Here is a 22800-nt window from a genome sequence, read left to right on the forward strand (position 1 = left end):
ACATCAAATGAGTAGAATTTTGCACACCCAAATTAGATATCGGGGTGTGCAGGGGGCAAGTAAAGGCAACTACCATTATTTTCTCAGCAACAGCTCACGCACTGCAATTTGATAGTAATTTAGACAGAACAGAGAGATTTTGACATCCGTGCATAAGAAAGTTTCTGAAACCCACAAACAGAGCTGATGGATCAGAAAAGACTGTCTCCCTCACCAGCCAGTTGCAGTTGGCTGATCTACATGAAGTCACATTGTGAGTATGTGGGCAGCCACCGGTTATTTGTGAAAGCGTTTACCATACCTCAAGCTTTGCACGTTTTAGTACAAATGAAAATTCATTCACAAAAATCACACCAGAGCGACAGGGCCAGATTAACCTTCTGTGGGCCTGGCGCCAAACATATTTGTGGGCCCCCATGGAGGCAATGGGGCATAGCGCGGGGAGGTCAGTACCTGGAGCGAGGGGTCAGCCAGGGGCAATGGGGCATGGCAGGGGAAGTCCAGCTCCGTCCATGGCGAGGGCACTATTTACAAACTGGCAGTTGCCAGACGCACAGTGGCCTGCCCGGCCCTGTGCTGCCAGCATTACCCTCCCCTTTGGGGGCAGGCCCATGTCACACCACACAGCCCGCCCCCCTGCCCAACACCCCCTGACTCCCTATGCCCAGAGCCTCCCCGGGCCCACTATGCCCAGTGCTCCCCCCCAGGCCCACCCACAAATGCCCAGCGCCCTGCACACTACCACCTGGGCCCAGTGCCCCCTTGCCCCACAGCCCCACCACAACTGCCCAGCACCCCCACAGAACCCCCACTCCCTAGTGCCCCAACACACACAGATCCTCCCCGCCCCCTCACAGCCCAGCACCCCCCCCCAGACTCCCCACAGACCCACTCCCCCAAGCCCTGCCTCCCGGCCGCACTCACCAACCCTGCTGGGAGGTGACCGTGTCTGCCGGGCTGAGCCAGTAGCGCAGCCCAGGGCTGGTCCCAGGGCAGGGAATCGTTCTGGCCCCTCGGGAGTGGCGAGATCTGCCAGGCCAGGACCTGCCCCGGCCGGGGTCCCTCAAGACGCATTTGCCTGGAGGGGCCCAGCCCAGCCAAGCCCCCCCGACATCCCTCCCCACCTGGCCAAGACTGGCCAGGCTTCTGCACCAGTCCCAGGTGGCTCAGCTCCGGGGAGACACGGGGGCCCCCAGAGGTGGTGTGAAGCAGAGACTGCCCGGAGCTGGAGGTGCACTGGGGTCCAGCCTGGGGGCTGAGAGGAGCAGGGGGGTGGGGCCAGGGAGCGGAGAGGAGCCCTTGGTCGGCCAGCGGGCAGGCGGAGAGGAGCAAGTGGTGGGCGGGGGGAGCCAGCGGGGTCTTGGGGCGCAGTGCAAGTGGAGCAGGCTGGGGCCCCTTCTGAGCATGGGCCCGGCTCCATGGAGCCATTGTAAACCCGGCACTGCAGAACGACTGTGGTTCACCACGTGTCATTTGCACGTTTAGAAAGTTTTAACCATCCAGTTAGAGAGTAACAACAATACCATGTGATCTGAGTGACCAATCACACGCCACGAATAGCTGAAACAAAGAGCTTACAAACAACAGATAGATGGAAAATTCTTGGCTATTTAGGAACACAGGACTGGAGTCACTGAGTCCAGTCTCCTGCTATCACAGGCAATCCAGTCTTATCAATCCATTCATAAACTTATCAAGCTCCATCTTAAAACTAGTTAGATTCCCGGCCCACACCACTCCTGCTGCAAGGCTGTTCTAGGACCTCACTCTGACGGTTAGAAAATTTCTTCTAATTTCCAGCCTAAATGTATTCATAGCCAGTTTAACCCCAATTGTTCTCAGTCGACTTTGTCCTTTAACTCAAATAGCTCTTCTCCCTCCCTGGTGTTTACCCACTGGTGTTTTGACAGAGAGCAATCGTATCTCTGCTCACGCCGCATTTTGCTAGTTAAATAAGCCAACCTTTTCCAGTTTCTGGCCAAACCTTTACGCTTGAAGAAGTCAGGCTTGGGAAATGGACTGAAAGGCAACTAAGTTTATAGAGAATCCTGGTCCTGATCCTCCACTGCCCTGCATCTTCTGAAGCGCAAAGTGGCAATAAGACCCTACGAAAACAGAGTAGTAGCCTTGCACACTCGTTCTGCACTGGTGGAATGACCCACATGGAGAATCAGGCCCATTGTTCACAGTAAAGACTTCAACCAGCTCTACCTGCAAAACAGGGATGGAAATTATACACAATTCTCCCACACTGGAGGAAACAAACAGTCATGTATTTGGAGCTGCTCTGTGATAATTTACGAACACTGGGGTGTTTACTGTATGAGACTGGTTTAGTTTAATACAGGGGGCTGTCAGGAAAAACAAACAGGAAAGGAAAGAATGTCTTGAGAAATGCCTCCCCCAGCCAGCCCATCCACACTGCCTGGCCCATGCTGCCTGGGGCTCCAGCAGCGATTTAAAGGGCCCAGGGTTGTGGCAGCAGCGGCCGGAGCCCTGGGCCCTTTTAAATCGCAGCCCTGGGGCAGCCGCTCCTTTTGCCCCCCCCAGCCCTGTCAGCAGCCGGGGGCGGGGGGGGGGGGCAAAGGGCCAATGACATTAAAGTGGCCCTTTGCCACGGCAGTGCTTTAATGTCAGCTGAGTATGGGCTGGTACCTGGCTGCCACTTTTTACTGGTACGCTGTACTGGCCTGTACCAGCTGACTTTCACCCCCGCTTTTGGGTCAGGACCCCCAATTTAAGAAACGCTGGTCTCCCCCGTGAAATCTGTATAGTATACGGTAAAAGCACACAAAAACACTAGATTTCACGGGGGAGACCGGATTTCACAGTCCATGCTGCGTTTTTCATGGCCGTGAATTTGGTAGGGCCCTAATTAAAGCAGTCACCAGTAGCCAGTAATTTAAAGCCTATAATTAAAGGCTTTAAACAGTTTGTTATAAGTGCTCTGTTCACACGCTCCTAACTTTCCACCACACTCGTCTTCGGGGTTGAAAATTTCCATGGTCTCTGGCTGATTTTTTGGAGAGTTTAAGCAAAATCCTTTCAGCTGTGGCAGAATGGGGGGAAAAAGTTACATTTCTCATTCGATAAAAACCTATTACGTATATGTGCGTGTATGCGTGTACAGAGTACTGCAGCAAAAGATGTCTTAAAATATGAAACCATGGCCTGGGCAGCTTCTTTATTGAATATTTGTATTTGTTATCACAGTAGCAAGTGGACACTCCAGCCAAGACTGGTGCCCCATTTTGCTAGGTGCTGTACACACATCTAACAAGAGACAGTCTTACCCTTGAAGGATTTCCAATCTGAATACACAGAGAAATAACCTACTATCCCCATTTTAAAGATAGGGAACTGAGGCCCAGATGAGCAAACCATCCTTATTCAGCCAAGCATGCGAACACATGTTTAACTTTAAGCACATGGGTGAACCAGACCATAAGGGATTTGCAGAGCCAGCAATTGAACCAAGATGCCCAAGTTTCAGTCCAGCTCCTTAAGTGCAAGGCCATCTTTCTTCTCAGGAAGCGTTAGGCTTTTACTCACACTTTTGAAATGAGTGTTTCATCTGTTGTTTGACTTTTTGAAAATTATGCCCCAAGTACGTAGTAGAAAATGGAGTTGTTTACTGGCGCCCAGGTAAACATAGGCGTACGCTGCGTGTGTCCACGGCCAATTGAGCGTGCACAGGCACTGATCCTGCGTGGAAGGTCCATGAAGAGCCCCACTGAAGTCCATGGGGGTGCAGGCATCCACCCGGGCATGCCGTGGCTTTATTGCTTAAAGCAATTTACAAACTGGGGAAAGTCACGGGAACTTGGTCCCTCCAACAGCAGAACGGCTCTGGAGCAAGGGCCTGACAAGCTTCACTGGCAAGATTCGGAAGCTTTGGTACCTGAATAGCTGGATTGGTCTCGTTTTGCCTTTTCTTGCTTTATCAACGTTTTTAAAAAGGGAGCAAATTAAATGCAAAAGACTGTGTGAGGGATGCACAGTTAAGCGTTACATAAAATCAGGAAATTAAGAAATTAAGGTTCCAAGTGACCCACAAAGGAAATAGTTGATCTTGTGTTTTGTTTCGTTTTGAAGTGTTGGATAAAGGACGCCTGGATGGTTTTTTTGTCAGAGTAAAAGCTTTTGTCATGCTTTTTCCTCCCCTTCATATGATCAATTTAGAATTTTCCAAAGTAGATACAATATTATGCTGATTGAAGAGCTAACAAAATTACTGTCGAAAAAAAAAAGTATGTGAACATGTAATTAAAGACTGTATCATAATGCATTTGCAGAACAGAAGGGGGCTGAATTAAGGTTGCACAGAATTATTCTGGCTTTGCCCAACTTCTGAGTGCATGACTTTGCAACCTTAATGTTCTTTTACCTGTTTCTGTGTGTGTGTAATTTCCTAGGGCAAAAACACAAACTGAAAATACACATTGCTTCATGCAGCATCATATTGACAGCCCCATGGATCATCAGCAGGTTTGCAATCTTTAGATCCACTGCACAGACCTCTACTACTTGAGCTAATGGAGTCACTTATAGCAGTAGTATGTTGTCATCCTCTCTGTGGACCAGCACTAGAAGGGAATGAGACACACACTACACACTTTGCCCCAGTGGGTTTCACAGGTATTTGCTGACAGCAAAGGAACGGTGAGACTCTGCAATCTTGAGCTCCATTCCAGCCCCTAGAAGTGGGCACAGACCCTTTTTTCTCCCACTTCCCCCAAAGCTTCATCCTTTCTACCCACCTCTTCCATCTTGTACCTGGCCCAGTCATGTCTCTTCCCAAGCCCTGGCTCCTCATCCCAGTCCTGGCCTCCTTGCCCAGACATGTTTAGTCTCCCCCTCCAAATCCCATTCTCTCCACTATTTCCAGTCTTCTTGCCCATCCAGTCCCAATTCCTCCCTCCTGGCTCTCTGTCTGAGCCATCTCTCCCCTTCCAGTCATGGTTATATTCCCCTCCCTTTCCAGTTTCCTCCTCTCCACTTCCAATCTCAGTCTCCTCAAACCCCACCCCAGTCCAGGGCTTTTGTCCCTATGAATTTGAATCAGGCAGCTACCTTCTCCATGCTGGCTGGGTGCCGGTGTGGGTGTAATTGAAAACACAGTGTGATGTCCTAGGTCTTGAACCCAGGGCTGGGAGTCCCCAGACAGCCGCCACCACCACATCCTGGTCTCCACCCAATGTCTACTGAAACCTGGTGGGCTGAGAAGTTACTAGGACTATAGCTCCCGTCAAGGCATCATCCATGGGAGCTCTGATTGGAGGAGTGCATGGCTCCACTGATTGGTCCAACTACACTATTTAAACCAGGAGGAAGTTTGTCTGAACAACAAGGTGGTTTCTTGTTGTGACTGTGTTGGACCCTGCTCGTGCCTGCCTCCTGCACCCAACCCTGTTCCTGATTCCTGCTCTGCTCCTGCCTTACCCCCTGTTCTCACGATGCTCCTGCTCCATGCTTGTTCCTTGCCTTTCCTCCTGCCCTCACACCTCGCCTCCAATCCTCAGTGACCAGTCCTGGCTCCAACTCCAACTTCTGACTTTGACTTCGGCTTAGCCCTTGGCTCTGGCATTTGGCATCTGACCTCGGGTCTGACCCTCAGCTTCGATTTCTGGTTCTGACTCTGGCTTGACCCCTGGCTCTGGTGACTGGCAGTTGACTCTGGTGCTGACCCTTGGCTTTCTTCCCCAGTCTGGACACCTGCTTCGCCCACTAGACCTAACTCCTGCTCTGACCACTAGGCCAGACCCCCTACATCCCACTCCATAACACACAGGAAAGAGAGCGTGAGACTCTCTACTCTTATATATGGTTGCCAGCCCCATCCATGCCCGCTGCAGCCCCGCGGAGAAGCATGCTCAGTCGTTCTGATGGGATGGCACACTAGGAACCATGTGAGGCTCGAGCACGCTCAGTGAGGACGGAATCTTCATGAACGTAGGCATTAAACTCCAACAAGGCTCTACTGGGCATGCGTAAGTAGAAGTTTTTCAAAGGCCGATAACTTGGCCAGATTTGAGCAGGTTTTCCTAGGGATGGCAAAAGGCACATCTCTGACACGAAGACCACCCTGCTACCAAATTTCAAGGCACTTCTCAATGGCATGGAGGCATTACAACTTTTCAAAGGAAAGGTTGCCAGAATTTTTTTTAGATGGCAAAGCAATGTGTTTTCCCCTAGCCTCGTTCTTGGAAAAGGCAGAGCTGTTTTGGCTGATTTTATTTATTTTTTAAATTCTTCCAGAGGCAGAAACCCAACATGGAAAGTTTCAGCCCAAAAGGTTAAAGTTTGGCAAAGTTATAAGCAATTGACAACAGTCTTATAATGGGAAGTGTCAAGCAACCTTAACAATAGGCAGAACTACCAGCCCAGCTTGTAATTTCACATTTTCTTGAGTCAACAGAATATCTCAGGCTCCATTAAAGTCAATGGAATTTAAGCACATGCTTCAGGTCTTTGTTTAATCAAGGCCCAAATGCTTATGGTAGATTAATATGGTACTGCATAAGGCCCTGATCCAGCAATGGCTATGCCCAGCAGCTGTACGGTTTGTCCTTCACAGAGTCCCATTGAAATCAGCAGGACACATGCTTATGCCCCTTTGCAGCGTCACCACCGGTGTCATTAAACATATAGCATAAAGATACCAAAATGGAGTATACAATACAATCCCATTCACGTGGCTGTTGAGGCCTTCTCTTTTATCATTCTTGTCTTTTTGTGTGTATGCCATTTCCACTTTGCAACCTTAACGTTGCACCAACCCTGTTTCTTGCGTGTAGCGCAGGGAGGTGGGGAGATGCATGAATTGGTTATTATTATTGTCATGTGTCCCCTGTGTGACTGAATCTGACACAGCCACAGGCCAGAACATGAACTGCATTTTTCAGATGGAAAGAAACATCGAAGAGATGATTTTTCCATATTCATTCCACCCACAGCAATAAGCACATGCATCTTGCCAGTCTGCCATTACCTATCCCCTCCCCCCAGTCTCTTGGGAGAGAGACTTACAGAGAGGTCTTAGCTGTTCAAATGAAAGCTTTACATAGCATGGAAGTGCCCCTGACGATGCTGTGAAATGAGACGGGATTTTTCTTCAGTTTATCTCTGATGCAGCATCTGGTTTTCAGTGGGGTTCCTGCCTTTTCTTCCCCCTTTTTTCTCCTCTCTCTTTCTCCCGCCGTTTTTTTAAACATACATGGTTTTTCAGCTGCCTGGATCAGGCAGAGGGAGGTCAGGCGACTTTCCTGAGGTCACACAGCGACTCAGGGGCTCAGCAAGTATTAGAATCCAGGCACCTCCTTTGTTCCAGTCACGACACTCCCAGACTGATGGTGCGTGTGCCGGCCGCAGCAGGGCAGTGCTAGAGCTCCAGAGGCAGGAGAGGAACGGACAATCTCCTTTGCAAGAATTCAGAGGACGGGGTGGTTACAAGACACCCGCACCTGGTCTTCACAACCCTCCCACCACGGTCAGAAGTAGCGGCACTGTACCTGTGCCGAGAGCAGCAGCAGGAGAGTTGCTGAAAAAGCCCCCATCCCGGACACTACAGAATGAAATGAAAAATGATTCTGAGAGGTTGTGACAGAAGCCCCTTCCCGACTCCACGATGGCAAGAAAGGAAGCATTCATGAGGCATCAGCTGAAGCAACTGGACCCCAAGACACCACGAAGTTCAGCCAGCCTGAATAACTAGCCATCTGCAAGGGGCTCTCTCACCAGCGATCCCATGTCTTAGCGAACCCGAGAGTATCTTGTCTTGGAGAGGATTTAATGCTGCACTTGTGGTGTTTGATCAGAGCGTGCAAGGGTCTCTTCTCCACAAAGGAGCCTTGGACAGAGGATGGACCATCACATGGGCTGATTACATGTGCTCTTCTGGTTGCAATGCAGATTACATAGCTGATGGAGTAGAGAATAAACCTTTCTACCCCAGTTTAGGGAAGGCACAAAGTGACATGAACAGAGTACGTCCCTGGTTTCTGTTCTCTTCAGGAAGCGTGGAGATTAACTTGCATAAAACCCACGACTATTCAGGCTTCAGAGGAACCAATCTCCAGCCCCTTAGACCATGCAGACCTACAGCACAAGCCCCCAACCCCTGTTGCTTGCCACCCACCACACCAACAGCTTATGATCAAAACAGGCCCTTATGCAGTGGTGGAAGCAAGGTGACAAACTTAGGGTTTAAACCAGCTCCCACAGACACTCCTAGAAAACTCCCAAAGTCTTCAGTGTAAGCTGGGGCAGCACCTACTGGGGCAGATCCCCAGCAGACCCAGAGGAAAGTAGCTCCAGTTTGCACACGGATTGGGTGTTGCCAGGGTGCAACTGAAGCTCCTGTTCATTCAGTCTGGTGGGGTTGACAGGGGGATCAGAAGTGGGAAGAAGGTTGGCACCAGCTGCCAAAGGGTGGTAGCAGCGTAGCTTCACGGCTGCTCAAAGTGCCAAGTCCACTAGGCCCAGTTCACCCCAGGAACTATGGATGTAGCAGGTTCCGCAGGACACTGCGCAGGATTTCAATGGACGGACTGCAGCCGGCAGTACCAGGGAAGACATTAACTGCCTTCCCCCCGCAATCTGGGCATGGGAAAGGCCTTACCCTATGGAATAATGGGGCAGCTCATCAGAATGCCACATCAGCAATCAGGGGACATCCTGGGGTGGGTGAGCATAAAGCCATGCGAGGTAGGCAGACGTTAGGCCGGATGAGTTTGCGGTTCCCTAGTGAGAAGTGGGTTCCAGACACTAGAAAGCATTAGACACCCCTTGCCAACCATCCTGAGAGACATGTCCACGAACAAGACGCCATCAGCATGTGACTGGCACGAGTGGGCTAACCTGGACTAAGCTCTGCCAGCCCTTCAGCCAGCAGGGCAATGTCTCCTGCTCTCACCCTCTGAACAATGAGGGCTGATCTCGGCAGTATCAATGCTAGGAAGCCTCCAAGCAGGGAAAACAATAGGACAGGCAGCGCCATGGTGGGGGATGGAGCAAAAGGCTGCTGTGGTCCAGGGAACACCAGGGATCGCGGGCCCTGGAAGGCCAGTTATTGTCTCACATGGGCTTTCCCTTCAATCCCAGGATTTTGCTTAACACTTTTGTACATTCAGGTGCTAAAACCCAGAAGAGATCAAATCAGGAATGCTGACTAATGAGGAAGCACATGGCGAGGGGGACGGGAGGAGGTGGGGGGGATGGGGAAAGAGACACGCAGACAGCAGGAGACCAATAACTCTGCACCTTTGTTACTTTGCATTTATTCAAACACTCTGGATTCACAGTCCCTTTCTGGGCCAAATTCAGGAGAGAGTCTAAGATGATATGAACACCACCTTCCTCCACCCCTTCAGCTTGCATGTCACACGAGCAGAGATTCCCTGACAGTGTTCCCAACCTCTTCTGTACTGGGACACTCCCCACTTCCTGCCATGCAGGAATATGGGAAGGGCAAAGAAGTCATGAACCCTCCCTGCCCCATCAAGTCACAACTGGCAGGTTGAGAACCTGTGTCTTAGACAAACACACATCACTTCCGAGTTTGGCCCACGGTGCCTGACAGAGGCTGACCTGGTGTAACTCACACAGTGCACGGCCACAAGGAAGGTGTGTAACAAGATCAGTAGCTTTGGGCAGGTGTGAGAAGGTGCAGGTCATGTTATCCACATTCTGAGGGAATCAGCCTGTCAGGGACACCGTGAAGGTCTTTGTAACCCACCTCTTGGAATCTATCTGCCAACCCCCAGTCACTATAGTACCTGAGCACCTCACAGTCTTCAGTGTATTTAGCCTCACAACACCCCTGTGAAGCAGATCAGAGCTATTATCCCCATTGTACTGATAAGGAAACTGAGGCACAGGGAGACGACGTGACTGTCCCAAGATTCACACAGGAAGCCTTTGGTGGAGCAGGGAATTCCGAGTCCCAGGCTAGTGCCCTAACCAGCAGGCCTCTCTACTCCCAGTGGAGTTTCTGACAGCTCCTCCATATTCTGCTCAGAAACATCACTCTAATAATGATTTATCACCGTGAGAATCTCCTCTTCATCCAGCCCAGAGACTCTACTTAAGGGCTTCTGTCCTCCTACACAGGATTAGCCAGAAAGTTGTCCTTACCGCTGAGGTGTGTTTTATAAGCTGCATGACTGAAAAAAATGAATAGGAACTTCACTAACGCCACAACACCCCATGAAGAGCCTCCTGATGTCAAAGTGGGTGGGTGGGGGTGGGGGAGAGAAATCAGAAAAAGGCAAGATCCCCTGAGACTGCAAAGAACATAGAATGACAGCCAGGGAAGTTACAATTTTGCTGTAACAGGGAATTCACAAACCAATCAGGGAGACAGAGGCATTGCCCGGTTCCAGCATCCATCCCCTCCTCTAGCCCAGGAAGGCAGCTCCAGCTGTTACAGCTTACTCTGAAACCTAGCTTTACTGCAGGGGAACTTGGCTGTCTGCAAACCCAGGAGGGGAGTCCAGCTGGAATGCACAGGACGCCTCCGAGCCCGCCCCACAGCCCGGGGTCTTGAGATACTTTGGCACAACAGGCCTGTTGAACTCAATCAGGAATGAAAGGCTGCCACTGTACACGCACTATCAAGTAGCTACCACAGTGCTATATATCCTACAATGTCTATAATAATATCCCTACAGTGCGCGTTCCTGCAGAGAACCGGACCTGGGAGAGGAGCTAATTTAGGAGGAAGACCAGAGATGAAATGTTAGATTTAAAGGTTACCAGGAACATCCCCTTAACCCCCTAGGTAGGTTTGGGAAGGTAAAGGTCCGGTAAAGGTCAGACCATCGGTAAAGGTCGATTTCACCGTACGTACACAAATTGACCATCAAATATTTTCAGCGATGATAACTGAAATCTACAGATTGGCAAAGGAAGAAAAATGGTGCTTGAGAATTTAGAGTCAAAATCCAGCGAGTCAGACTTTTGAATTCGGCTTGTTACAAAAAGGACTAGCAAATGAATGGTAAAAACAGGTCTGATCCATGCCACCCCCACCAAATGTGTCCTGCAAAGCTGCTCGCCTCTTCTCTCCCTCACCCAGTGGTGGCTCCTAACCCAGCAAGCCTTGGGAGTGGCTCATATATTCAGGTCTGCAGCCTCCTGCTGCCCCAGCCTTCTCCTCTGCTCCCATGGCACTTAGCTGAGCCAGGACAGCATGTGCGGCCCCAGCCTGATGGGGCCCAAAAATGGGCATCCCCAGCCTCTGTCCTGAGCAGGTGGGAGCAGCAAAAGGAGGAAGAGATCTAAACACTTGCGAACAGAAGAGAGAAACATTCCGCCTCCCTCGCTCTGTTGTGTGTGCAATGAGGAGAGGGAAGGGTGACTGTACAGGGCAGGGCAGTTGAGGGGCACAGGAAAGATGCATCAATTCATAGCAAGATGGGCTGCAAGAACAACTTGAGAACAACTGCCTTAATAGCTTTTGCATTAGCTTACAGGGTCACTGGGCGCCCACTACCTAACTCACCCCTTTGGGACAGTATGGAAGATACAAACAGTCTATAAAGACAACCACCAGCATGTGCTACTCCCATCCAGGGCCCTTTCCGAGCTAATGGGGCAAAGCACAGACATTTCTAGCCAGAGTCTGGATTCTCTTTCTTGATTCTTTCTTGTTTTCCATCTCCCAGGGCTCCAAATTTCCCTCCCCATCCAGCCCAAACAGCCACATCCCAAAAAGATGAAGTTATATGGCCAAAAGCTTCCCAGAGCCCTCTCACCTCCAGTCAGACTCCTGCAATTCACAGTCCAGGATTCCCCTGCAGCAATGACCATGGCTGAGTAAGAGACTAATGGCTTTTCATTGCCATGTTGTAAAGCTTTTCCTATGAGAAACTGAATGGATTGAAACCCATTGATTTTGGGAATGAGGGGTGTAGCCATTCAATTAACTGCCCGGAGATCAGCTTTGGAAGTTGTGGCAGAAAAGGGAGTAGCCCTAGTGGGCTTTTTAGGATGCAGACATGCTGGTTGACTGAGTTTGCCATGGGTAATGAAGTATCTCTACGTTTTACATGTAAGACAGCCTCAGCGTCTGGTCCCTCCCTGTTGCTATTGCTTGACAGAGGCACAGTCTATCAGGGGCAATTTACAAAGGATTCCCACTGGTGCTAATGCTGCGTTAACATTAATGTTGAATCAGTGCATTCCTGGCACTGGCAGGAATTTTTTGTCTAAGACCAAGATCTTTAAACTCTCCAGTGAAACTTATCAGGCAAGTTTCCCCAAGCACACATTCCAGCCAGTTTGGGATGGTTCCAGAAACTAGCCTACGGCAGAGATGATAAATTGGAAATTAACCAAGCAGAGTGGACAGGAAGAGGTGCAACATCGGCAGGTACGTTAGGCAGGATGACCATGTCAGGGATATAAACCCTCTTGCATCAGGGCACAAACAAACGGCTAGCTGATGGGGTGAGGAGGCAATTCCCCCACTATGGGGATCCTTCATCATGTCTCATTTCAAGACAAACTAAGAGCACAGGGGCACAATCTCTAGGAAAAGAGGTGTGTTCTCACCACGTTAGCTAACACCTAGTAACTAATGAGGGAAACACCTAGTGCAGGCTAGGTCAAAATGTGCGACTGAGATTCAGGCTGCATCACATAAGTGAGCTCTGAATAGCTTCATAGCTCCTCGGAGAGGAGTTGGTGACATCCTGGAGCAGGGATCGTGCTTAGGAGCAGATCTAAAGCCTACAATTGAGCCTTGCAGAACAGATGCAGGAGTACCATCTCCTTGTCCCAAAAGAAGTCACCCTGTCAAAGCAGTCCCTGCAGGATGGAGGAAAGCTAAGAGACTGGGCCACCTTCTCCACTCCGTCATGCTCCGGGCCTTGCTGCAGTGCAGAGGGAGGGCGGAGTCCAACGGGGGAGAAGCAATCTCCAGAGCTAATGAATCCTGAACTTGAGTCAGGCAAGCTGAGCAGCACCTCACCTTTGCAATCAGTCATCAGCAATATTCAGTTACAGCCAGGTAAACCAACACTTTCCAAACAAGACAGTCAAGGGCTTTGGCCTCCCATCACAAAACCCAGATTCTAGCAACGTTATCTTCTCAGCCATCCCCACAAGCTGTGGTCAGGCACTTAGTGAGTTGAGAGATCAACTTCTTCCATGAGCTAAACCGTTACAGAAGGGACAAGAGGCGGGGCAGAAGAGAGGGAGAACATGTATCTCAGAAATCTGATGAGCAGGTACGTGACAAACTGCCATTCACTGACTAGCTATCAGATCAAAAGGTTCTACTCTTTTATCAACTCTGTTCTTTCGGTATGCAGAAAGCGTATTTAGCAGATCTAGTCTTTGCATCAGGACAGTTTCCTCTTGCATTGCTGTCTTGTGCAAGTACCCTGGGAGTTTATTGGTTTGTCAGGTACCCCCAGAAAGAATTTCACTGCATGAGAAGAACTACATGCATATATTTCTCTGAATGAGAGGTTTTCCCCTCCAGACACAAACAGCAACCCTTCCATTCAGAATAACCTCCATTGTATATGGAGAATACCCACACAAGAGAGAACACAAGTAAGATCCCTCGGAGATAACACAGTGTGTTTGTACCATCTGCAGCAGTTTGCACCTAAACACGGAACAGCTGCTGAATGCTGCATGTGGGTAGAGCGATAAGAAACGGACAGGTTCAGAACACAGAAAACAAAGAGCCATCATGATTTCACAGGTAAAGACACCCACCAGGATTTCAAAAGCTCTTTTCCTTTCAGGGCACTGGTTTAAGAGAATTACACCGTGCAACAGGGGTGAATGACTCAGATAAGATAGAATCAGAACTTAGAATCAGAACTCTTGAACTTTCACCAAGAAATAAAATGGAACCTGAATCTTTCGTTAAATTAATTAACTCTGCTGAGTCACCACAATGTCATTTTCACATACCTCTCCTGCCTCTGAATGGGCTCTGCTAGCACTGTAGGAGACTGGGGATCAGTTACAAACTCTTGGGTTGAGTGTGCTGCAAACAAATGTGACTGAAAAATGAAGTATGATTCTATTTGGTGCCATCCCAGCTCACAGTTAAGTTTCCCCCTTGGCCAGCTGAGATGTTGAATCCTTGACTTCCCTATCTGTGCAAGGTCCACTTTGATCCTCTCTTACACAGATATGCCAAAGCAGGAATCTCTCCCTCTCCACAGTACGGAAAAGTAATGATCACCCGGGATGGGTGAAGTCAGAACAAGGTGCCTAAGCTTGCTACCAAGGCAATTCAAGCATTTATTTTCATCTCCTGAAATGGTGGCAGATGCACGGGGGAGTTCAGAGGGGACTCGAAGGCCATGCTTACACGATGGGTACTTTGCCAGGACAGCTATATGTGATGGGGTGTACGCCCCACATCAGCCCTGAGAGAGCGGAATTAGGCCAGGCAGGCCCAATCACAAGTATGCAGCAAACAAGGAAGATTTAGGCAGTGTGGAGAGCTTTGATCAGAAAGAAGCTCACCTGTGAGGGAATAGGCAAGGGATTCTATAAAGCCTGGAGGCCAGCAATAGTGTAGGTGGCAGCAAGGAAGAAGCCTGCAGTCAGTGATGTGCTGCCAAAATCTTAACAACGGGTTCCCTCCTCACCCCATGAGGAGGTCGTTGCCCTCCCCCGCCCCCTGGGACTCCTGCCCCATCCAACCCCCCTGCGTTCCTTGACGCCCCGCCCCCAGGACCCCTGCCCCATCCACCCCTGTCCCCTGACTGCCCCCAGAACCGGGCAGGAGGGTCTCGTGGGCCACCGTAGTGGGTGCCCACCCCACCCCTAAGAGCCAGAGGCACCTGCCGGGGGACGAGGTGGGGAATCCCGGCGGTGCTTACCTAGGGCAGCTCCCAGGAAGCATCCGGCAGGTCCCTCTGGCTCCTAGGGGCGGGGGAGTGTAGCTGGGGGGGAGCGGCCGCTCCCCCACTGATCACATCAAAAGTGGCGCCTTAGGCGCCGACTCCCTGGGTGCTGGTCCCAGCTCACCTCACCTCTGCTCCACCTCCTCCCCTGAACACGCCCCGCTCTGCTTCTCCGCACACCCCCCCGCCCGGCTTCCCATGAATCAGCTGTTCGGCGGGAAGCCGGGGAGGACTGAGAAGCAGGCCGTGGCTTCCCGCTCAGACTGAGGGTGGCGGAGGTGAGCTGGGGTGTGGAGCGGTTCCCCTATGCCCCCCTCCTCCCCCCCCGGGTTACCTGCTGCGGCACGGGCGGTCCTCCTCGTGCCGCCCCCCCTCCCCGCCCGAGCTCACCTCAGCTCCGCCTCCCTAGGAAGCCCAGGGTGGGGGGCTGAGAAGCAGAGCGGGGCGGCGCGTTCAGGGGAGGAGGCAGAGGTGGAGCGGAGGTGAACAACCGGTTCTAAAAGGGCTTCTAAATTTAACAACCGGTTCTAGCGAACCGGCGCGAACCGGCTCCACCTCACCACTGCCTGCAGTCTCTCTCCCTGGAGTAAGGGGAGTATTAGACACGATAATTCGACTCCCCCACTGGATCGATCGCTGCCCGCCGATCCAGCAGGTAGTGTAGACAAGCCCTAAACTCTCCGGGGGCAGGGATGGCATTACTCTGCTTGTATAGCGCTCGACTCAATGGCGCCCCCACCCTGGCTGGTCCCGAGGCAGTAAACATGATCGTGTGCAACTTGCAGACACTCCTTTCCTTTGCACATTACCTCCTGAATTTGGCCCTCTGAACATAAGGGAGTCTGAGTCAGTGCAACTAAGCAGCTGAGGGGTCAGAAGAGAGGAGTGAAGCAACTAAGAGGACGATGTAATGAGGTGCATAGCAGCCCTTCCACCCCCGGCTTTTTCTGGCTCCTTGGCATGTGAATCACGGATGTATGAGTAGGTCTAAGGGAGTCTGACCAAGTGAACTGGAATCTAAGGCTTTGTCTACACTGCGGGGGTTGCACCATTATGCTCCTTTACACACCTCCTCTGAATTTAGTTCCTAGTCTTACAAAACGAAACAAATCGAGCCCAGCCCGTCAGGAAATGCTCTGTGTTTTCAGTAGATCTAATACAGGCTAAGCACACTAGTGAGCTGAGTGCAGAGGTGCTCAACGGCTGCAGCCCTCACTGCATCGTGGGTGCTCGGCCCCTCTTAAAATCAGGCTGTAAGTGCATTCAGCACGTGACTCTCTCTCTCTTTTTTTTTTTATTATTATTATACAAGAGTTTCATTGAGTCAAACATTATGTGGTCACTTAGCAGCTAACCTTTCCTCACAAAGAGGAGAACACATGGCATCTGTTCTGGGTCTTAAGATCACAAGCCCATCCAGCTCCACCTTCCCTTAAAGATAAGGCCTTGTGTAAATCATGGGTTATTAAAATAAAGTCATCAGGGCAGCCCCATGGGTAAGTGTTGGCATTTCACGGGAGATGCACAGCCACCAAGTCCCCCCTCCCCACAAACTGCTGTGACTTTTCCAACAGTGGATAGATGGAAGCCGGCGTCCCAGCTTCCTCCTCCTGGCTGAGGCCCCAGCTGCTAATGGGGGGTAGTGGGTTGGTTCTGTCCCAGAGAGGGGTGGATAGGTGGCAGGCCAGTCCCAGCCCAGGGGGTAGAGCGTATGTGGTATGATGGGTAGATGGTGTCTTACACACGGCACTGTCCGATGGCCCAGCTCTAGCCCAGGCTGCTGGTGCTGCTTCCTGTCTGGCCAGCCTGGGATGGGGGGCAGCACCGACAACACACAGAATTTAGGAGCCCCAGACCACCCTGCAGCAGCCTCCAGCAGGCCTAGGGGAGACATCGCAGGAGCTGAGATTAGCATCTGCCACTTGGAGCACAAGGATCCGGGCGAGACCAGGATCCAACCCCCCACACCCTGCTGGGGAGGGTCCCTTTCACATACACACCCTGATCCACTCACCCGGGGAGGGCCCCCTTCACACACCCGCTCATGCGCCAAGCGGGTGCTGTGGGGTGGGCCAGGCTGGGGCTCCGAATTGCCTCACCTTGTCAGTGCCGGCCCCCTCTCCCTACTGGCTAGCCAGACAGGAAGCAGCTGGTGCCAAGTGGTTAGAGTCCCCTTCCCCTGCCACCAGCGGCCATATTACCCCAGGGCTGTGATTTTCTCAACAGCAGGGAAGGGGAAGTGGACATTCCCACTTCTGCCTTCACGCTGTAGGAAAAAGAAATCACGATACTGGGCTAACTTCACTGTTTCTGGGCAGTCCGTGAAATTGGGATTTACTCAGAGCTGACAGATGGCCGGCCGGCCAAAATGGATTTTGTGTGTAACAAAAGAGCACTGTCTCACCAGCTCCTCACCCTCTCCACTTTCAAACAGCTCTCAGGCTTTAAGATGTTAGTCGCTACTACTGCTTGAGACTTTCATGAGGAGCACGAGGCCACGAACGAAGGATGGTCCAATGGGTAGGGTGCTAGCCTGGGACTCAGAAGACCAGGGGTCATTTCCCTGCTCTGCTACAGGCTTCTTGCGTGATCTCAGGCAAGTCATTTAGCCTCACTGTGTAAGTTCCCTGTCTGTGCAATGAGAACACTAATACTTCCTTCCCTCCCAGGGGTGCTAGGGGATACGTTAAAGATGTGGGAGATGTCCAGATACTAGATAGATGAGACTGAAGGCAGGTGTTCTCTGCTGCTTGCCTCCCATTTGCTTCTGCATGTTCCAGTCCACAACAGAGCATTCTGTGCACCCAATGTAATGAAGGGTAGGGCTGACGTGAGCTGCTGCCTTTGGGCCAAATTTTTATCTCCGTTACACTGGTGTAAATCCAGAGTAACACTCCCAGACTTTGTCCGTGAATCTGACTCCTACTTTGGTAAACTGGCACAGTTCCTTAAAAATAGGTAGAAGCCACTCCCAGGGAATGGTTTTATTTTCTCCTCACTAGATCATTCCCCAGCTCTCAGCTCAGAGAGGACACTATTCCTAAACTTTGATGGCTGGGGAGTTCAAAGAGGATCATTAAAGCTGTTAGAGGAAGTTACTGCAGAAGAGAAAGGCAGAATTAAGAGGAACAAGTTGCTCTAAGAAGCTACTGCATCTGTCTGATCCAGGGAGCACCCTACCAAAAGCAAGACCAGATTTCTTAGCAATGACACTAAGCAACTGGCATGTTACTACAGGAACAAACAGACCACGGCATACAGTGTTAAGCAGAGACAATGCAACTGCCACTGAAAGGGACTTACTTAGAAAACAGAGGGGCTCACTTTTTTTTTTTTTTTTAAAAACAGTTTCCTGTTGAGAATTTACCTCAAGATTAAGTAGTTGGAGAGGACAGCTGTGGTATGTTACAGGAGCTCGGTCAGCTTAAAAAGAACGTCATACTGTGAACAGTTTTCTTCGCCTGTGTTTCTAACACAACCTTAGCTGATTAAAAATCCAGTTAGCTCAATGAAACTCAGTGAAGTCTGTTTACAGCCAAATTCACTTTTAGGTCCCTTCAGCATTTGGGAGGCAAAGAAGGAATGGGAATGCATTAAAATGAAACAGCTGCTTTTATTCAGAATTTTATAAGCCATATATGGCAAAGAATTTTTTGGGGAGAAATGGGGTGAAGCTAAGAGTTCCCCGTAAGATGATTAATATGCCTCACGTGAGAGAAGAGAATTTCATCATCAGCTTAGGCACAGGGAGCAGATGGAAACAATGATGAACCATGAACAGCTTTAGATACTGACACATTCTTAACCTATATACAGTTACTTCTGTGTTTCAGGCACAGCAGTACCATTAGGTGTTTTTGAACTAGCAATGGCTCCTGAAGTCCATAGATGGTATGTGAGGGGATCAGGGAATTGTTGGTACGCCTGCCTCATGTTGCATACGACAAGAGCATTGTGATCTGGGTACCCCTTCGAACTCACAGGAACTCCACCTATGTTTGCAGGTTTTACTGTGTTAGGGAGAATTCAAACAAGGGCATCGAAGTGCCACTGAGATTAAGCACAGCAGAAATGGGACAGATGGAAGGTCTCTCACTGCTAGGGATTTATTGGAAACAAGCATCAAGCCACATTCTCCTAATAAGAGACATTTATCTTGTGACTGCATTCTAGGTTTTGATTTTATAAACCAATGGCTAATAATGATGTGAAAATAAAAATAGATTGATTGACATTGGAGCAATAAACATGGAGCATATTTGAATGGTTAGGACAAGTTTGTGGTTTTATTCCCAGCTCAGCCACTGATTCATTATATGAGTCACCTAATTTCTCTGTACTTCCATTTCCCCATCTACAGAATGGATACAATACTACTAAATTTCTATGCAGTGTTTTAAACTGTGCAGATGAATGGTGGCATAGAAGTACTTAACAGTAATAGGAGTAGCTCACCATACCATTGCTGAGATGTTGCATTTGGAATCATGGAGGACCAAGTTTTCAAAAGAATCCAAGCCAGGTTCTCACATGCCCCATACTCAGCAGCAACCACTGAGGCACTGACAGCCAGCACACCCACCTCTTGAAAATCTGACCATTGGGGCCCAATCCATCTCCCACTGAAATGATTCTCATTGACCTCACAGGAGTTAAATCAGTCCCTTACTGAAGTGACTCATTTTGTGTCAGGCTGAAATTAGCTTATCCACATTACATTTTTGAATAGGTGGTTTTCTGTTTGTTTGAAGTGTATTCTCCACCAGCCCCCTTTCCAGCTGCTGAGGATCACTTGCCAACAACCTGACTGCCAGAGATTTTAATCTGGAGTACTCTGATGAGAAATTAAATCCCTAATAATCTGCTGCCCATAGCCTTCCCCTCACTTTTTGCATGTGCAAACAAGTTTTAAACAATGGCACCAATTTATGACTCTGCATACAGGTTTCAAGTGGGAACCCATCACAATGGATTTATTTTGATCTCTTGCAATTCCAAGAGACCGCTTGGCTTAATCAGTTTCTCTATCTCCCCATACTCAGCTTGCAACCTTTAGTGTCCGGTCCTGCTCACCCATTGCTGAGCCTGAAGACTGCACTTGTAATTAGTGGTTTAAAAAACAAACAAACAGACAGACAAACTAGAATAAAATGTAGGACTATTCTTGTTATTTTATTGAGAATGCCTCCTACTGCACATATAATTTCTGAACTATCCATTGACATTTTTAAGCAATCTACCCTGCAATTTCTGTAGAGCCAGAAGACAGGCTATTTTGCTCAACTAAACAAAACAAAAAACAAAACAGCCTTTGGGATCTTTGTACATTTGGAACTAACCATTAAAACAGGCTGAGAAAATCTTTGCCTGACAACAGGAGATATTGTTGGGTGCCTATTTCTCATTCTTACAGCTAATCAAATGCAGCAAGAGGGATAGCTACTAGGGTCCACATTAGAACCAGATTGTTGTGGCATTACTAACTATAACAGGCTCTGATCTTGCAAACATGCCCATAAGTAGTTCTACTGATTTCAGTAGGATTTCTCCTGTGCTAAGTGGTCACAGATTGGGCCTAAAACAGATCAGATACAGCCCCTCCCCTGGCCTCGTGCCAAGAGCTCTCTACACTTTTAGGATTGGGGTCTTGGAGAGGACTTCAAATTTATTTAGCTACATCAAGCTTTAATTTCTATTATCTGAATGTTATAGGCCAGCTTGTAGCCTCTGAGGTCCTAATCCTGCAAATACTTACACATGTGCTTAACTTGATACCACAAGTAGTCCCACTCAATCAATGAAACTGCTCACAGCAGCCAAGTTAAGTATATGCATAAGTGTTTACAGAATTAAGGCCTAACAGTTTTCTTCCTCCCCCTACAACTCTACACTCCAAGGTAGAAATTACTTCTTTTTTTAAATCTGCAACCTGGCTTCTTACCACTTTCATTACGTGCAATTCACTGAGAGCACACCAAAGCCAGAGAAGTCACACTCCAAGAAGTTCCCATCCGGCTTTAAAATGTTGTTTTGTAAGCACCTATCAAAATTATCTCCCCTGTCCTGAAAACAAAAAGCTGTGGATAATCTTTCACATCTCAAAGTAATTTACAGAAAGTCAGTTATTTCCACTCTGTGCCTTCCCATCACCAGTCTAAAAAACAAAAGGAATTTAACCAACAACCTGCTATCTGCTCCTGTTAGTTTTGAGCACATGATCCAGGGCTAGTTATATATGTCAGTGAGGGGAGTTTACATTTTTTTTTAAACTGTGATTAGTCAGTATATAGGGAGGGCTTGGCAATCAAGGCAGTTAACAGAAAAGGGAAGAAGTGGGTAGTATCAACCTTAGTGGCCTGTTTATAAATAGAGACAAAGTGGTGAGAGAATATCTTTTATTGGACCAACTTCTGTGGGGGAAAGAGACAAGCTTTGGAGATTCAGAGAGCTCTTGTTCAGGCCAGACAAGGTAACCAGCTGTGCACAGCTAAAAATGTTTATAAATAGATCTTAAGGGACAGGTGTTCCTCTACCAACCTGGGGGGGAACAGATACAGCAGCAGTTTACCAGAAAGTAACAAAGACAGGCTAGAGGAATGGAAGGTTACTGAGAGAAGAGCTTGCAGGGAATAGATTGAGGCATGTTCCTTTACCTCCTCTATCGCTCTTTGCTATTCAGTGGCTCTTTGTTGACACCAAAACTAATCTGTTGCATAACCACCCTCGATGTTGCTGTAAAATAATTTAGGAAAAGGAAGGAGAGAGAATTCCCTAGCTGTGAGAGGAAAGCCAGTCCCTGATTTAGCTAGAGGGCACTCTTCTCGTTACCAGCCTCTTTGCTTTACTTGCAAACAAAAGATAGAAAACCGGTGGGGTGGGGGGTGAGGGTGGAGGACAGCGAGAGAAAGGGAAGAAAGAAAAGTGAGATCCCAGGGTCAGCCGGAACCTTACCATTCAGCCGCACTGTGAATTGTCTCCTCTTGCGATCGTGCTCCACCTGGATGGGGCAGTTCTGCTCCAGGATATTGAGCTGAGCGGCATGTGCCATGCTGCTGGGTGGGTGGTGATGGTGGTTGTTTTTTTTTTTTAACGGGGACAGAGAGATGTCGTTCGTTCTTCTGGGGCTGGACTCACTCCTTCTCTCCCTGGTCAGCAGGGGGAAGGGACAGGACGAGGACCGGCGGGGAGAGACATGGTGAGCGCCTGCTGAAACTGACACACGGCAACACACACACCAAAAAAAAAAAAAAAAAAAAAAAAAGCCAGGAAATCAGCTGTGAACTCACGTGCTGACCTCCCAGCCAATGCCCGAGCAGCCTTTTTGTTTTGATACATTCCATTCGACTCTTAAAGGAACACTGCACCTTGAAACCCACCCCCCATTCCCGCACCTTCTCCGCCCCCCCATATATAGAGAAGTGAACTTCTCTGCTGAAGGGAAAAGAATCATGCTGTCTTAAGCAAGGGGGTAGTTTTATGATTCATTTCTCCCAAGTGATTCATTTCCTCCTCCGAAATTATTACAGAGCCTGCTGATTGTCCTCAGGGGGCAGCTGAACTCACCTGGCGTCACAGGCTTCCCTGCTCTGTGTCACCCAAAGGAAATTCGAAATCATTTCCATTCTTTCTGTGGGCTCACCTACACGGGGAAATGTTCCGGCACAGCTATGTCACTACAGTTACACCTCTCTAGTTACATCCGGGTAAAGCCCCGTGTGGACATTCTTATTAGGGAATGAAAGTGCCTTTTTCTGGTTTAACACACGTTTGAAAGCAGTTGAGGGAATACACCTGTTTCCGAAGAACTCATTTTCCTCTGGGGGTCGGGAAATCACGATGAGTGATGCCACAGGGCTCACTTTAATTTACAAGGTAAGTGACGCTATTTTGCAAAACCAGAGCGAGAAACAAAGTTACATGT

At 49.3% G+C, this 22800-nt stretch overlaps 1 protein-coding gene across 1 annotated transcript in view; it reads right to left on the reverse strand.

Annotated features, from left to right (window-relative positions):
- NATD1 (N-acetyltransferase domain containing 1) overlaps window positions 1–22564 on the reverse strand; it is a 36007-nt gene extending 13443 nt beyond the window's left edge. Inside the window, exons 1-2 of the mRNA XM_077828724.1 lie at window positions 22443–22564; window positions 21831–22024 (exon numbers count right to left, since the gene is read on the reverse strand). Coding sequence (XP_077684850.1) covers window positions 21831–22024; window positions 22443–22501 — 253 coding nt within the window. The 5' untranslated portion in view covers window positions 22502–22564. The remainder of the gene's footprint in view (window positions 1–21830; window positions 22025–22442) is intronic.
- Between the last annotated feature and the right edge of the window lie 236 nt (window positions 22565–22800).

Source organism: Eretmochelys imbricata, chromosome 10, assembly GCF_965152235.1.
Source record: "Eretmochelys imbricata isolate rEreImb1 chromosome 10, rEreImb1.hap1, whole genome shotgun sequence".
Taxonomy (NCBI): Eukaryota; Metazoa; Chordata; order Testudines; family Cheloniidae; genus Eretmochelys; species Eretmochelys imbricata.